Here is a 15,808-nt window from a genome sequence, read left to right as displayed (position 1 = left end):
GTGGAGAAGTGCCTTCCTCCTGTATCCAACCTGGAAAGGTATTTAACTTGCTCTTTTTTTTATCAGATTAAACCATTCCAGTGTACACAGGTGTGGGGAAGATTGATAACCCGCCTTATAATTCGGTGGTTGGAAACATTGTAAAAAAGTTGCCCCTTGGACTTGCCCTGATGATGTGTTAAACTGTTCAATTCAGCCAGAGTTAACAGGGAAGCTCACCACTTCTTTGTTCAAGTCTGTTATAATTTCAACATATACTTTGGTGATGTTAACTGAGGAAATAGAACACTGCTCGTCACAGATTTGCTGAGCCAGTAGTACCTTTATGCACACACTTTTTAGGTTAAAGAATTGCCCTGTGATGCTGTTCAAACAGTGACGAAGACCCTTCCAGTGCTTTGCGAGTAGAATCCCCTGCATGTATAGTAATGCTCTTAATGTGCTGAATGGTATTTTTCAATTTTAGCTAAACATGTGAAGGCAAATAACCACAAAGACTTGGTGTTTCGAGACTACATTTTTCTTTCTTTTAGTAGTATTACACTAGTAATGGCTGAAACCAGTTTCAATTGGGAGAGTGGCATATCACAAGCCAAAGTTAGGCCAAGTTGGCTTATAGTGACTTGAATAGATTGAACCTAGATCTGATGTGTCCTTTGCTAATTACCCTCCCCTTCCTATCCATCGTGGAGTTTCCATGTCTTCTTAATATAATCGGTTTAAATTATTTATGTATACGTTTTCGTTTTCAGCTAATAAATAAAAAAAAAATGGTGCCACTTAATGGAATGCATTAAACAAATGCATCAGAATAAGACAGTTTTTCAAGGTGTAGGTTACAGCTTATCAAATGTTTTAGAAATGTATTTTGGTAGCTTAGGACCTTTTTATGACACATCTCTGCACCTAGTTCATAATTAGCTACACAAAAAGGCTGACCCATGCTCCTTCCAGGGTGGCTAAAGGGAACTGGGCCCTGCCAAAGCGGATTTCTGACTTTCTCACAACCTAGAGTTCAAGATTTTAGTAATGTTTGTCCCATTCACCGTTGATTGGGTAGTTCTCTTGAAGGAGCTCTGAGATCTGGAGTTGGGTCTTGTGAATATCCTAAGTCTCCTGTAGTAAGTAATATTACAATGTCTGGTGCACCTTAAGTTTTAATGTGACCCTGCGGCAACATAAGCACTGAAGAATAACTATGGCTCCGAAATGACCTTGCTGTAATAATCTTAACGGAAATAAGAAGCAAAATGATGCCTGTAAACCATTTTGCCTGCAATCCAGCCTTCAAACTACAAAAATTAAATGGCATTCCTAGGTCATCACGCTATTCTTACCAGTTGTGTGAACTATAAATGATATTGAAAGATATAGAGCCTACAGTTTTAAAGCTTTTCTTTCCATACCCAGTGGGGAGTTTTTTTTCATCATGTCTGTCCTAAGCACCCTTTTCATTTTGAGAACCATTAAAAACTGCTGATTAATGCCACAAATCCCATCGCACAAAAATGTGTGTAATTTCAGACGACTTGGGTAATCAATGATTAACTGAAATGCAGGTGTTTGTGTTGTTAGAAAATAGGATAGTGAATGTGCTTGGGAGAAAGGACTTATCTGGTTTAAAAGAAATATTTTTTGAAGTAACAGGCACGAAGGGATACCGCTTAATAAAATTTAAAAAAGTAGAAGAACCAGCTGTGTAATTATATTTTACAAGCGCAGATCATTTTCAGGTAAAGCAGTCCGTTTCCAAATATTTATTTTTATTATAATTTGTGAATTGTGTAAGTTCTACAGGCAGGGTGGGATGATATTATTTTGATTACTCATATTTCAGTTGTTAAGCTTCATGCAATTTATGCTTTTTATTGCAATTTCAGGCTATACTTTAATATCTCTTGGAAACAGACTTATGCAGAAAAACTAAAAATTGACTTCCCTTAGCAGGATCCATTTGTAAATCAGGCAAATGTCATAGTTCAGTTAACAATAGTGTTTGGGTTTTTGTAGTCGCATGCAAGATAATCCATCAAGCAAGATAGAAGTTCAGATCATTTAGTTCATAGAAGTGACCAACCACCACATTTACATCTAGCTGAAAATAGTCTGATGAAGACTTGTTCTCTATATGCACAGGTAGTTTAATGTGTGATGGGTTAGAAGTGAGCTTATTGATTGCCTCATTGGTATGGTTAAGTCCTTCATTGATATATTTCAGAAATATACATCCAATAAATAACCCAGTATTTGTAAAGCGCAAACTAATCACCCCTAAGGGTCTCAAGGCACTGGGGGCAGTCAGGGAGATTAAGTGAGCTATTGCCTAAAATCACATGATGCTGAGCTGATCTGCCTCTGGGGATCGAACCGTTAGGGGATCGAACTGTTAGCCCCGCACTCCGGAGTCGGCAACCCTGGCTGCTGCACCACACCTCTCCCTATAAAACAGTGGGATGCTAGCAGAGTGCTGTCTGCCCAATGAGCCAAATGATGAAACTATTTCCAGTTTTACAATTCTCTAATAACAAGACCATAGTAGTATATGTGCTTGAACCACAATATGGAGATCTAGCATATATAAGGATGCTAAATTTGCTCTTGCCCTTCGTTTGGATGCTCACTTACCTGAACTTTTAGGAAAAGAACAATCTGGTTTCGTTAAAGGCAGATTGCTTACAGATAACACTAGATTGTTTTTTGACATTCTTTCTAAGACTTCGCATTCCTCCCACTCTCTTGCAGCCATAGCTTTGGATGCAGAAAAAGCATTCGATAGGGTTGCATGGTCGTATCTCTTTCATACATTAAAATGGTTTGGTTTTGGACCAAAAATTTCTACCTTAATCTCTCTCCTATACTCCCATCCAAGAGCAGCAATATCAGCAAATGGAGGTGTCTTCATATTTCTCCCTTGGTTGAGGGGTAAGGAAAGGTTGCCCACTATCTCCTTTTTTATTTAATTTGGCCCTAGAACCTTTCTTATTGCGGATCCGTCGGAATGATGCAATTCATGGTTTCAATTTCCAACAGACTCCTGTCAAACTGTCAAAATGGCGGCATATGCTGACGATGTTTTACTATTTCCATCTCAACCTCAATCATCCCTTCCTGCTTTCTAGATGAAGTGAATTCTTTTGCGCAAGTCTCCGGGTATAAATTAAATGTAGATAAGTGCAAAATCCTACCCCTTACTAAATATACCTATAAAGCTGACTTTACCAACTCGAGTTTTACATGGAATCTTAATTCTATTAAATACTTAGGTCTTCATTTCACAGCCTCCATCCCAGGCACAGTTACCCGATGTATGGAAGACTGCATACAAAAAATTACCACCTTAACCTCGAAATGCCACCCCTTATATTTATCCTGGTGGGGTAGATTGGACACAATTAAAATAATGCTTTCACCCATAATTTTGTACACAATCTCTAATATCCCACTTTCTATCCCTTTAAAATACTTCAAGAAAATTAACTCCATTCTATCTGCCTTCCTATGGGGTAACAAAAAGTCACACATGTCTATCTTTAAATTAATTAGCCCAAAAACAGAAGGAGGGGTAAATTTTCCAAATTTTCCCCTATATCATAAATCCTTTTTATTAAATCATGCATCAAAATGGTTATCAGACTCCTCTATGCCTGTTCCCCTTTGGACTACCTTAGAACAATCTTTTATCTCTCCTTTTTCTTTCAAAGAATCTCTTTCTCGCAAACCACAATCCAGATCTACTCCTATTCTCAAATATACTTCCAAGATTCTCCCTTCTCCTCTTATATATTCTTTTCTCGAACAACCAATTTGGCATAATACCACCATTTTAACACCTTGCCTGCTGCCTTGATTCCTCCCCGGTGCTGGACATCCCTTAACTGGGTGTTGTCATGACGGAACCATTCCGTCATCAGCACAGCTCAACCGTGACTGATGACGGACAGCATCGAAGGGGTTAATAAATAATAAACCGATTTTCTGGAAATCTTGGAGACAACGGGGTCTTATTTGGGTACACCTATTGTTTCACCAGGATCAAATTATTTCTTATTCTCTTGCTGCTGCTTTATTTCAATACCCTCCTATGTTTCATATTACATTTTCTTTGTTAACACATGCAATTCAACTTGCTTACAAAACACACACTACCTCTCCCCCTCCTCCATGTCCTGAACCTTCTAACACTTAAGCACTGCGACCCTTATTACACCATGGTGCTAAAGCCTCCAAGATTTATAATCTTCTTCACGCCTCGCCAAAACCCCGTGCTAAAATTAACACAGAAACTACATGGGAAGACGTATTGGGTGATTCCTGGTCTACAGAATTATGGGACACCTTATGGTTAAAACTACGCAAATCATCACAGTCTGCAAATACCACACAGATACTTTTTTTAAAACTTATAACAGACTTTTATTATCACCACTTGTTCTAAGCAAAAGACATTCATACATTTCAGAAACTTGTTGGGCTGGCTCCTCACCAGGTGCAGACTTATTCCACATGCTTTTTACATGTACACCAGTCCATACATTTTGGGTTCAAATACGGTCTCAAATTAACACAATTTTTTCCTCCAATCACCCTTTTTCCATTTCTCATATTTTCTTAGGTAGCGTTTCCCCATCTGGGATCATTGCACTTTTAACATAAGAATAATAGATTTGCTAATAGCATTAGCCTTTCAGCAAATAACTAAACATTGGAAGGATTTTACCAAATTATCATACCAAGCATGGTGGTATGCAGTCGCTATAATCACAGGTTCGATACAACATTTGTTTACCCGATTAATCTCGCCCCAAAACGAAAAGTACTATGGGACCCGGTCACAACATTCATTGATATGCTTGCCAGGCGATCTTTGTCTCAAACCCCCTTACAACAAGAAGTTGCCAAACCTCCATGACTTCCTCTAGATTGTCATATTTTTTCTCTGTGATTATATTTATACTTTATTTTACAAAATTATTTTTTTATGTTTTCACTTAATATGCATTTACCAATTATTGATTATCTTTGCGTATTATTCTATTACCCATTATTGACTCCTTTAATGCCAATCTGAACGGCTAAACTGTATGTTTCTTGAATACCTATTATTGGTATACTCTGTATATTTTTTATCTTAATTGCTTGAATAAACTTTTCTTGAACTTAGGATGCCAAATTTGGTAAGGCGAGTTGGATCTAAACGATTAGAAATGTTCTTCCAACACTGAAAAAACGACCCCTTCTTTACCAGTACATTCACACTATTATCACTCGTTGGCAAAGCCAATAGGTCTTGCCTACACAAAAAGCTATTGTCTTAGCCAATATGTTATGGCCATGTTGTAAACCAGTGTGGCTGCTGTTCATTCAGCATGGCTAAAAGTGCTGTAAAAGAGAGTGTCGGCCCTTGGAGTGTCATAGAGTAGATTGTTTCGCAGTGGAGTGGAGGCAGATTATGCATGATGTGGTAGTGCACTGTCATTACTGACAACACATCTTTAATTGAAAAGACCATTACATTAGTATAAATGTACAGTTTTACTGATAAAAGTATACAAACAATAATATGTGGAAATGTCATCACCTAGTGTATTGATTTGTTTTGATTGTTTTCAAATATTTTTCACCACACTTTGGAATTACAGAAAAATGTGCTTTATGTATACTTTTCTAATTATGATATGTTCTAAAATATCTGCCCAGTTCATTAATAAACATTTACATTTTGTTGTGTGCTAGGAAAAAATAAATTGTCCAGCCTTCCTCAAACACTCCCCTGTGAGCCAGCATGATTGTGACATAAAACCTCTCGCTTTGAAATGAGAGAAAGAAAAGTAAACACCTAGCTCCCTGGAAGAGAGAGTCTGACATTTGACCTCTGCCTCTGAATGCACAGCAAATGTGTCACGATAAGAACAAGATTGAATGCCTGTTTACAGAAATCCAGCACTGTTGGAAGAATACAGTAAATGAGGTTTTGAGAAGGGGCGAACTCCAGCTGGACAGCCTAAATAAAACAAATGTTGCCAGCAAATAGAAAGCAAGCAAATGTAAGTTACAAACCCAATGGGAAGTAATGGGTGCAATGCATTCCCAGGGAAGGTTTCCAAACAACCCCAAGATGTCATTAGCAAACCAGACTGCTGAAGGTAATCCATGAATATTTAGATTAGTCTGTGGCTTTTGATTTGGATCAGTTGATTGTGAGAAAAAATAACGGACAGTGAAGACCTGCGTAATGGCAGTTTGGAATAGTCTGCCAAAGCATCTTAAACTGAGCTTGGTTCTTGTTGAGTGCACATGAGCCCTGTTCCGCTTGTGTGTCCTCGAGAGTATGAGCGTGATCAGTATCGCGCTCATGCTCACCATTCTCATAATGTGGTTCTTGTGGGGAAGAATGCGGGGAATGTTAGGATTAGAAAAGTTGTGTTGTGCATTCACTTGTACAATAACATATTTTCTTCATTCTGTAACTCTTGATGCTTTCACACTGACTGGATTAAAGAGGATCTTAATCCACTCTACAAGGACTCATTCTTCTATATTTTTAATCAACTGAATTGTACTTTCCCACAGTTCTGAGAGGATTCCTCTATCCGAGACTTTTAGAAACCAGGATTATGAGGATGTGAAAGATTTTTAGGACACTTCTTGTATTTGCAAAAAGGGGTCAGAAGCCAAAAACGTCTACCTGGACCTATCTTTGGTGGAAAAAGTACATTGCATCAAAAATGGGCAATCTGTAAGGGCCACATTATTCCAGACTCATAATGTTGTCAGCCTTAAGGCAAATGGAGCAGGTGGTGCTGCCTGACACAAAAAATATGACTTTGGTGTCGGATGGAAACATCCAACTAGCACAGAGTAGCCCAGAATTCTGAGACAGAGGATCAGGCATCAAGCAAACAACATTATTGAATTTCAAGTAAGCTCTTACTACAGCCTCCATACTCTAAAAAGAAAATGGAGAAGAAGCGTAGAAGAATGAGCAGTCACTAAACCAATTAAGAATATAGTTACTCAAGGGCCACAGAGAAGACTCAAGAATGTCCTGCTCCTACCACAGAACATTCCAAAGGGGTAGGAGAATCAAGGGCAATATTTGTTTGAGAGAGCTTGGTTTGGGATTATAGAGTTGTACCATTGGCTGGCAATGCTTTACAGCTAGTTAAATACTTCTCTAAACATCCAGTAACTGTGTGTTTGGTACAGTTTGGGGGCTGGTTTCATATCGTAGGAGCTATAAAAGCAAAAAACATTACTCCAGCCCACCCACCTCAATAGATTCTCCACTAGGCAGGAAAAGCAAATGGCTTGATGCTGTTGGAACTGCAGGCTTGAATCCACGTACCACAAAAAGTCGTCCTTTCTGACATCAATTTTCAACTTGTGTGTGCCGTTGTAGACCAAGACTATCAATGTTAAAGCCCCAAGTACCCCCACAAAGTCCGCTCGTCCTTCTGATTTACTGATGCCACAAAATTATTGCTAAATTAAATTGGGTATTGTGTTCTGACCAAGCTCTTTGTAAAGCACTTTGAACATGCTATATAAGCAGCAGACACGTATTAATATGTTCTTAATATCAAAGCTGGTCGATTTGAATTAGAAAATCGCTGCATTCGTTTTTTTTATAGAATATTATCTCTCGCAAGTGCCAAGTCTGCTTGTGCTTTGATTTGCTCTCTTGCATTGTTTGTGCAGATGCAGAACCGTATGGCGGTAATGCTGTGCAACCTGAAACCTGCCAAAATGAGGGGCGTTGTTTCGCAAGCCATGGTGATGTGTGCCAGCTCACCAGACAAGGTGGAAATATTGGATCCTCCAAGTGGTTCAGTGCCAGGCGACAGAATCACCTTTCATGCCTTTCCTGGTAAGTAAGCATGGTTCACTTTCCAATACCAAGATATTTTCCATGAGTAACCTTGCTGGAGTAGAATTTAGGGCCAGATCTATTAAGCAATTTTCTGATTGCACGCCCTGTAATTTTCAGAATCATAGATTTGCGACCATAAAACGTCTGTTTCTTATGTACGTAATCTGTCTTGTGAGTAGGAAATGTATTTCGGACTCTTAAGGTGGGTTTTGCAACACATACCTAATCGCAGAAGGGTGCAAAAGGGGAGTTCCTTCCAAATTGCTATTCATTCTGTAATTAATGGTTGGTGACTGCCATTCTGTTTGCAAACCATTGAACAGTTACCAACTCCAGAAAGGAGGTGGTTAGTGATTAGCAGGCAGAGGTCCATGGGACCAGTGCCTCCTCCCCTGCGCCACTGATTCTTTCCCCAAACGGAAAACCCATATTTCTTTTTAATGAATCACTGGTTTCTTGTAAGCTTTCTGTTTGGGAATGTATATACAGGGATGGTGGTCCGCTGTCCCTTGCTGACCACTATCCCTGTGATTGAAGTCAATCACAGGGGGTCGAATATAGTGATTTGCCTAATAAATACTAATTAGGCAAGTTGTTCTCTGACCCCTCTTATGACAGTTGTTTTTTACGAAGCAAAATAATAGTGTATAGATTGCTTCTCAAAATCAAATACTAGTTCTTAAAGTCCGTGCTTAATTTGCAAACACTTTTTGCCACAATTATAATCGTACATCTGGCCCTTAATTCCACTATGACCTCCCTCTTTCTTAATCGTTTTGGTGCATTTTTATATCATTATTGCACTTTCTAGGGTCTGTGAATTTTATTTTATTTCACTCGTTTTAAGGACATACATGGCAAATATTTTGTAGATTGTGACTTAAAACCCGATCTACATCTGTGTTTTTTGTGTGTATTTTTGTTTTCTGTAAATGCAAACGAATCCTGAAGCAAAGCATTATGTTTTGTCTTCATGTGCTTCGAATAGAGCACTTGACTATGGATTTTAGATTGTCATCAATGATCCTAATTATCCATTAAACCCAAAAAGAATATTCCTGTTATATTTTGAAGAATTACAGATTCCTAATGCATTATTTAAGCTATTTTCTTCTCATTATGATTTGGTGAAGAATGTTGCTAGCGTAATGCACATAAAAATATAAATATTTCTAAGTGAGTATTGAGTAGGCGTTTCCAACCTTTTTTTTAATAAGAGTTACTTGTGCTCAAAGAATATCATCCCGACCTGCTATTTGCGTTGTAATACTGACCAGTACTATAACAAAAAAGAGCAATTTTGCTACCTATTTTACTAATGTGCCAAAGACCAATTTCTCATAATCATATGCATACTTTGCCTTGGAACCTACAGTGTGTTAAAAAAGAACCCTCACTCAGCTACCTTGTAGGTGACCTGCTTCATAATTGGATTCTCATCTAGATCACCCAATGCTTCCAGGGTGTGCTTCAGTGCATGATTACAAGAGAGCTGTTTCTTTGGGTAATCTGTGACTGTATGTGTGTTAGTAAATCTAGAGCCAATTTTAAGATCACCCTTCACTGTCACAATTCATGAATTTTTAATTGTGGAGAAAATCACGTCTTGCTTTTCATCACTTAGTATGGTCACTTCTCGCTACCTGGGATACTCCGAGGGGGTGGACCCTGTTGTCACATTTTCATCAAGGTGCCTCACCAAATGATTGGCTGGGAAGGTGAACAGGTCTTTACTTGCGCTTCTCTCTCCCTCACGTTTGTTTATATGTAATACTGACCAAATCAGAGATAATTACTGTAGTGGCCACCCTTTGCAAGATTGCTAGCTGCTTCAGGCAGGGTTGCCAGCAGTAAGGTAAAAAAGGTTTTGTAAATTTGGAATTTCTCTTTATCAGTAACACATGATAGAATTAGTTCCAATGCCCCTAGCACCAACTTCCTAATATTAATGATGTCTACCTAACACGACATGAGTCAGTTCTAAATATATTTTAAACACTTTGCTTTTTTTCTCCAAACATCAGCTTTTGAGTTCGGACAAAATTAACACGTTTCCATCTCAAATACAGTATTAACTTTGGTATTCATATATTAATTTAAAAAAGCAAATGTTTGCAGTTTAGGAAGCTGGGCTGCACACAGAAGAGCTATTCACAGGTACATGGAGAGCTACTCGTTGGAGAAGCTTGGAGTAGGGTGATAACAGCACTTGTAGGAGGAGATGTAGTGAAATGGCTAAGTATGCCTACCCTGAGACCAGGAGATCAGAGTTACAGTCCAGTCTTTCACAGATGATCACGTTGTGTTATTTAAAAACTATCTTAATTTCTTTAATTGTGAAACTTGGGCATGTTTAGAAACAGATTCTCCAAGGGTGAAATGCAATATAAACTGAACATATTTACAGTTACACCAGTAGAAACCCTGAGTCTATTGCAGTAAGTGTAGTATTATTGTTAAATATGAGCACTTGGCGTTCGTCCTTAGAAGTGGGTCCAACAATATTTTCCGATAGCACAACATGGTGGTCTTCCTGTGCCACACATGTCCCTGATTTAGGATGTTACCCAAGTGTTAAGCTGTTGCTTTGAAGTCTATACCACAGCAGCACACACAATTCTAGAGATGGCTTCGAATGGATATTTTGGTGCCACAAGAAGAGAACCCTCCTGATTCTCAGCAGCATCCAAAACCTCAAACACCATTGGTCCCGCCAAATTCCTCCTCCCCAAGAGAGGCATGAGAAGACTGACTGAAGGAGGAGTTCCCAAAGCAGATCTTATCACCTCTGAATATGAAGAATACTTGGGACCGATCTAACGGTGCCCATTTGGGGTACGTACTCCAAAATTTCCACTTTTTCCCTTTCTTCATTTCCCCTTTTTATGTCATTTCAAGAGGTAACACACCTTTCTTTACATAAAAACTGTTCCTCCTCCCCTCAGATTTCTTTAACATTTGAGTTAAGAAAAGTCCTGCTTTGTTTGAAGTAAAGAAGAAATATAACCCTGCTGCATCGGGAGCATGCGTCCAGTAGAGAAAAATATGTTCTAGATGACGTCTGCCACTTGGGGCAACTATTTCATTAGCTTTGTTAAGCTGCTATTATTGTGCCCAGCAGGCCTTTTTAAACCAGTATGCAGAACTGTTGGAAGACAAGTAAGTGCTGGTTAAGACGTAGTGAAGCGTTTAGCTCATAGCACTTGTCATGGGTTTGTTCGAACATGCTCCTTTTGGCCATATTTAACCTCCCCCACTCCTTAAGTTCATGATAAAATTCACAACCTCACTTTCATCGGGAGATGCTAATAAATGTCTGGATAATGGGTTTTGCTAGAAATAAAGACACTGCAATGGTTTTCTGAAACTGTACATCTGCTTAACCAACCTCAACAAATATTCTGCCAGATGTTTAGAACATCCAGTAGCCTCGTTCACTTGTTGAGAAGGCTATCATGGCATTAAAACAATGACTTCTTCACTCTGCCACCACCCGCGATGCACATCCTGGTGAAGAGAAGTATTAACCTCAATCTTCCAGCATGTCAAATGATAACAAAAGGGAAAGGCGTGGTGGATACTGTACACAATTTTTACAAAATCAGGTTTGTGATGTTCTCCACCCAGCACATCCCTCGTGGTGTTGAGGCCCTCTATTCTAGACTGCCTTTTCAGCAGTCCCAAACACTAAACAAGAAGACCACAACAGTGACTGCTCTAAAATATCAGAGGAACAAGGCCATTTATCTCTGTCTGCTTAGTAAAGAAACAAAAACAGAAAACAAGAACTTCAACCAATATTATACCTGAAAACAGTGAGCAAATTTATCACAAAAGACTCTATTGAATGTTGGCACTGCAGTAGATCACCCCAAGTATAAGAAAGTGTCCTAGGACTAATCAATACCTAGTAACACATCCTGATTTTTCAAAATAAATATTTTCAGTACAGAATCCTGTCATTTGTCCTAAAGTCCAGCTTCTTGCCAACACATTATTTTGTATCTACCCATACTTCATATTTAAGTTATCAAACCAACCTGCAGTTGTAAGTAGTCTAGAGCTTGCAGACTGTTTGGCCTTTTTTCACAGCTTTGCAAAGAATTCAGTACTTTGCACAGCCCTAGGCACACGTCTTTGAAAGTGTACCAAAATCAATTATCTGGGCTTTATGGAATTTTCATGTTTTTTTTTGTACCCAGAGCCAGACTCCCTGTGACCTTTGAAAGAGTGTTTGGAGTGCAAGTGGTGCTAGAAAAGGGGATTTTGGGAATAACATTCTAGCTGTAGCAGCCATACAATTTATTTTTAGGTCTCGACCTGATCCAGCACATGCGCTGATCTGCCCGAGACATTTAGTAGCTGCTTTGAAAAGTGCTACTTTCCCGGCGACCAGCATACTATCATGCGCACAAGCGCGCTCGAGACGTGCACAGCTGCCATCGTGCACAGCTGCCATTTGGCTTCTTTTATGACACGTGTGAAGGCGGCACCCGCGCTTTACTTAGAACATTAAAAGTGAAGAGCGGGTGCCGGGATTATACCAAAAGTAAAGCAATAGAAACAAACATCTATTTCATTACTTTTGCTATAATCGCGACACCTGCGCTTTACTTAATGTTAAAAGTAAAGCTCGGGTGCCGCGATTATACCAAAAGTAAAGAAATTGATGTTTGTTTCTATTGCTTTACTTTTGGTATAATCCCGGCACCCGCGCTTCACTTTTAACATTAAAAGTAAAGCATTGGTGCCACGATGCTTGTTTCTAAGACCTCCGAGTTTAGTTCTAACCTGCGTTGGACTGGAAGCAATCCCTTTCCAAGATTAGTCAAGCATTAGGTAGTGTCTGGAGAAAGCAATTTAATTTTGTAGAACAGGGAAGCAGCTGTGCAGATAAAAATAACAAACAATATTTTACCTCAAAATCTATGGTGTTTTCATGTTAAATCTGTTTGGAAAATCGTTATGGTTGTATGAAATCCCAAAATCTGTGAGGCTCTGCAAGGAAATGTGCTGTGTTGTTTTTAATTTACTCCCCAAAGACTTCAGCTTAACATCTCAGTAGCTTTTTCGAGCACGAGGGTTATGCCAAGACTCTATTTGGTTGACCCCTCTGGGGCTTGAACTCAGAGTAACTGATGACGTCTACAGCATGAACGCCCAGATCCATCAAGTTCCCTCAGCCATTGTGACTACTGCAGTATGACGCACCTTATCTATGGCAACCACTTGGGACCAAACTTCATCCTCTCTGCAATGATGCGATCATGTCCACCGCTGTGCGCCGCCGTTTGTCTCTCCTTTGCATTCTGTGTGTTGCTGAGAGCAAAGTACACCTTACCTGCCACACTATTTCAATGCCATTTTGTAAAATAGGATGGGCACTCTTACCGACTTAGTTATGCACGTCACTATAAACACCCATTCACCCTTAGTACCAGAATTCCAAGAGAGAGAGTGAGTTCTTTGCATTTTGTTATTCCACTGCTCGGTAGCAATCAGCACCAGCCCTTGGCCACGATATCTAATGTAGATGCAACGTCAGCTCACATTTATTATCTCGCTACTATGTAATTCTGTAGTAGATGAGCTCGTGCTGTAGAAACTGCGCTCATGATATTAGGTGAAATATGATACTCTTCTTGTATATAAACAAAGAGTGTCCGCATGTTAAAACTTATCATTTCAGGGGAGAGCCTGTGGCCGAACGGCTAGAGCGGTCGGCCAGGAAGCTGGAGACCCGGGTTCGAGTCTCGGCAACGACTCTCCGCATCCTGTGATTCTGGACAAATCACTTCATCTCCCCGTCCCTAACAAAAATGAATGTGTCCGTCTGTATTGATGCTCATGTAAAGGGCTCTGATACCCGATATCTCTGGGTCGAGTTGGCGCTATATAAAACTCCACCCCGCCCCCTTTAAAAAATGCCATTGGTTATAAATTCTACTGTAGTTAGGTCGGGCTTAGTGCCAATGCTTAATCTGAGCAGGCACTGGCACTTAATTCTCAAGAACGGCATTTACGAACCTACCTCATGGTGGTGCTGTTTGAATAATTTTGAGGTGACAAAATCTGAGTGTTTTAAACTGCATAATCCGTCAACAAATAATAATACCAGCCGCCCAGGCTATCCGTGTAGTTGTGTGATGGTTAGTAGTTGTGATGATACTGGCATTTGTAGCACTGACTCCAGACTAGTGTTAGCTTTCACATTTGTGCAAGTAACTTGATGTATATACACCGGCTTAAAAAAAAGGAAATATGATTTTTAAAGTTCATGTGGGATATGTACTCATCACCAGAAATTGCAATCAAAGGCTCACCCATCCAGATGTGTTCTGAAATATCAAAGGACATGCACATGGAAAGAAAATGTTACAAAGAAGAAACAGGGAAGATGATGCTGATTAGACAGTCTTAGCCAGTTCAATATGGAGAATAAGAACCCTTCTCTGAACACATCAACGGGTGAAATTGGAGAATGCAATGAGAAGGCAAGAATATGCATAAACTCCTGTATTACAACCATCTGCAATTACGCTCTTCCATAACTGCATGCTCACACCTGCAGACCCCAAGAAACTAGAGTCATCAACCCTTCTCAAATGCTTCTACAGAGGGAATTGCCCCGCCGCACACGCGAGACGAGAACCCAGAAGATACACCTCCGTGTAATACGCGATCTCCGGCAAGACCAACCAAAGGGAATGGCTTCGCAGGACAAGACTCTGCAAAGACATAAACAACCACCTGTTACACCTGGATATGCCACTCATGACACAGTGAACAAGCATTGGCATAGCCAATAGGTCTCGCTTTTGGGACCTTCTAAGTATTTAGTTATGCAGCACAATATTCTTGGTGCAACAACAACTGTTGCATTTCTAAACACTTACAAGGTCCCAAAGGCGAGAACTATTGGCTATGCCAATGCTTGTTTTCCTTGAGGTCCAGAAAATGTAACAACTAATGCACGGCCGTATAAGGTACACCATCTGACACAGTTAATTGTGACCGATTCCTTTGTGGTGTCTGAAAAGCTCACATTGAGTGATAGTTACAATGACAGTGTGATCAAATGTACTGTGGTGAGGTTGGGGTGTATGGACACTGTCAGTTGGAGATGCCGAGGCAGCTGATAAGATGCTGCTCCTGGTTGAGCTATTCTTCCTTCCAAACCTACACTTTAGAAGCCTTAATAGGCAGTGTATATTTATGTATTGCACTAGTGCTGCCCTCTCTTTACATGAACATTTTCTTAGTATGTTTTTGTAGGAACGGAGAGGAACTGAATGTTTGGAAATAAAGGGATTGGATAGAGCCATGTTGCTCAGTGTTGCAGTAGTTTGTTTTCTGTTTTTTTTGCTTATGCACTCCACAAGTGTATGTTTAGCAGTTGTCTCCCCTGTATGCTTCTCTTTCACCCTGTGTTTCTCTCTCTTGTCCGTGTGTTTCTCTCCCCTGCACAACTGTCTCTTGCTAATGTGCTTCCCTGCCCCCAACCCAAATCAGTGTTTATCTCTCGCATCTGTAGCCTTCGGTGATGTTCTCTCATGCACCACCACCCTCTGTGTTCTGCCTTTCCCCTTTCTCCCTGCTCCTCGGTTACCTAATACTCCCAGTCCTTGATTTCTTTTAATTAATGCTTTTAGACCCCCCAAAAAATCATACCTTTTGTTTATTTTTTACCAGTCCAAGTGGCGTCTGCCATCTTGAGTCAGCAAATAAAAAAATTAAAGCAAATAATTCGCATATTGTTCTGCTGGTGTGCGCATCCACTTTGACACAATCTTGTGCACACCTTTTTTTTATATTGGTGATGTTACACTGCTTCCTGATATACATCACCTCCAAAAGCAGTTGGCAAAGCTAATAGGTCCTAATAGCAAGAGACCTATTGGCTTATGCAGTACTTGTTTCTCTTCCATACACTTATAT

At 39.8% G+C, this 15,808-nt stretch overlaps 2 protein-coding genes across 4 annotated transcripts in view; one reads left to right on the top strand and one right to left on the bottom strand.

Annotated features, from left to right (window-relative positions):
- The window catches only part of LOC147728143 (uncharacterized), a 330,065-nt gene that overhangs the window by 240,773 nt on the left and 73,484 nt on the right, over window positions 1-15,808 (bottom strand). The window lies entirely within an intron of this gene.
- The window catches only part of AIMP1 (aminoacyl tRNA synthetase complex interacting multifunctional protein 1), a 157,497-nt gene that overhangs the window by 123,504 nt on the left and 18,185 nt on the right, over window positions 1-15,808 (top strand). For all 3 annotated transcript variants that reach the window (XM_086962027.1, XM_086962028.1, XM_086962026.1), the window contains exon 6: window positions 7,699-7,867. In XM_086962027.1, coding sequence (XP_086818153.1) covers window positions 7,699-7,867 — 169 coding nt within the window. The remainder of the gene's footprint in view (window positions 1-7,698; window positions 7,868-15,808) is intronic.

Source organism: Lissotriton vulgaris, chromosome 3_1 (genome assembly GCF_964263255.1).
Source record: "Lissotriton vulgaris chromosome 3_1, aLisVul1.2, whole genome shotgun sequence".
Taxonomy (NCBI): domain Eukaryota; kingdom Metazoa; phylum Chordata; class Amphibia; order Caudata; family Salamandridae; genus Lissotriton; species Lissotriton vulgaris.
The sequence above is the reverse complement of the archived record's forward strand: the minus strand, read 5'-3'. Positions and strand labels throughout refer to the sequence as shown.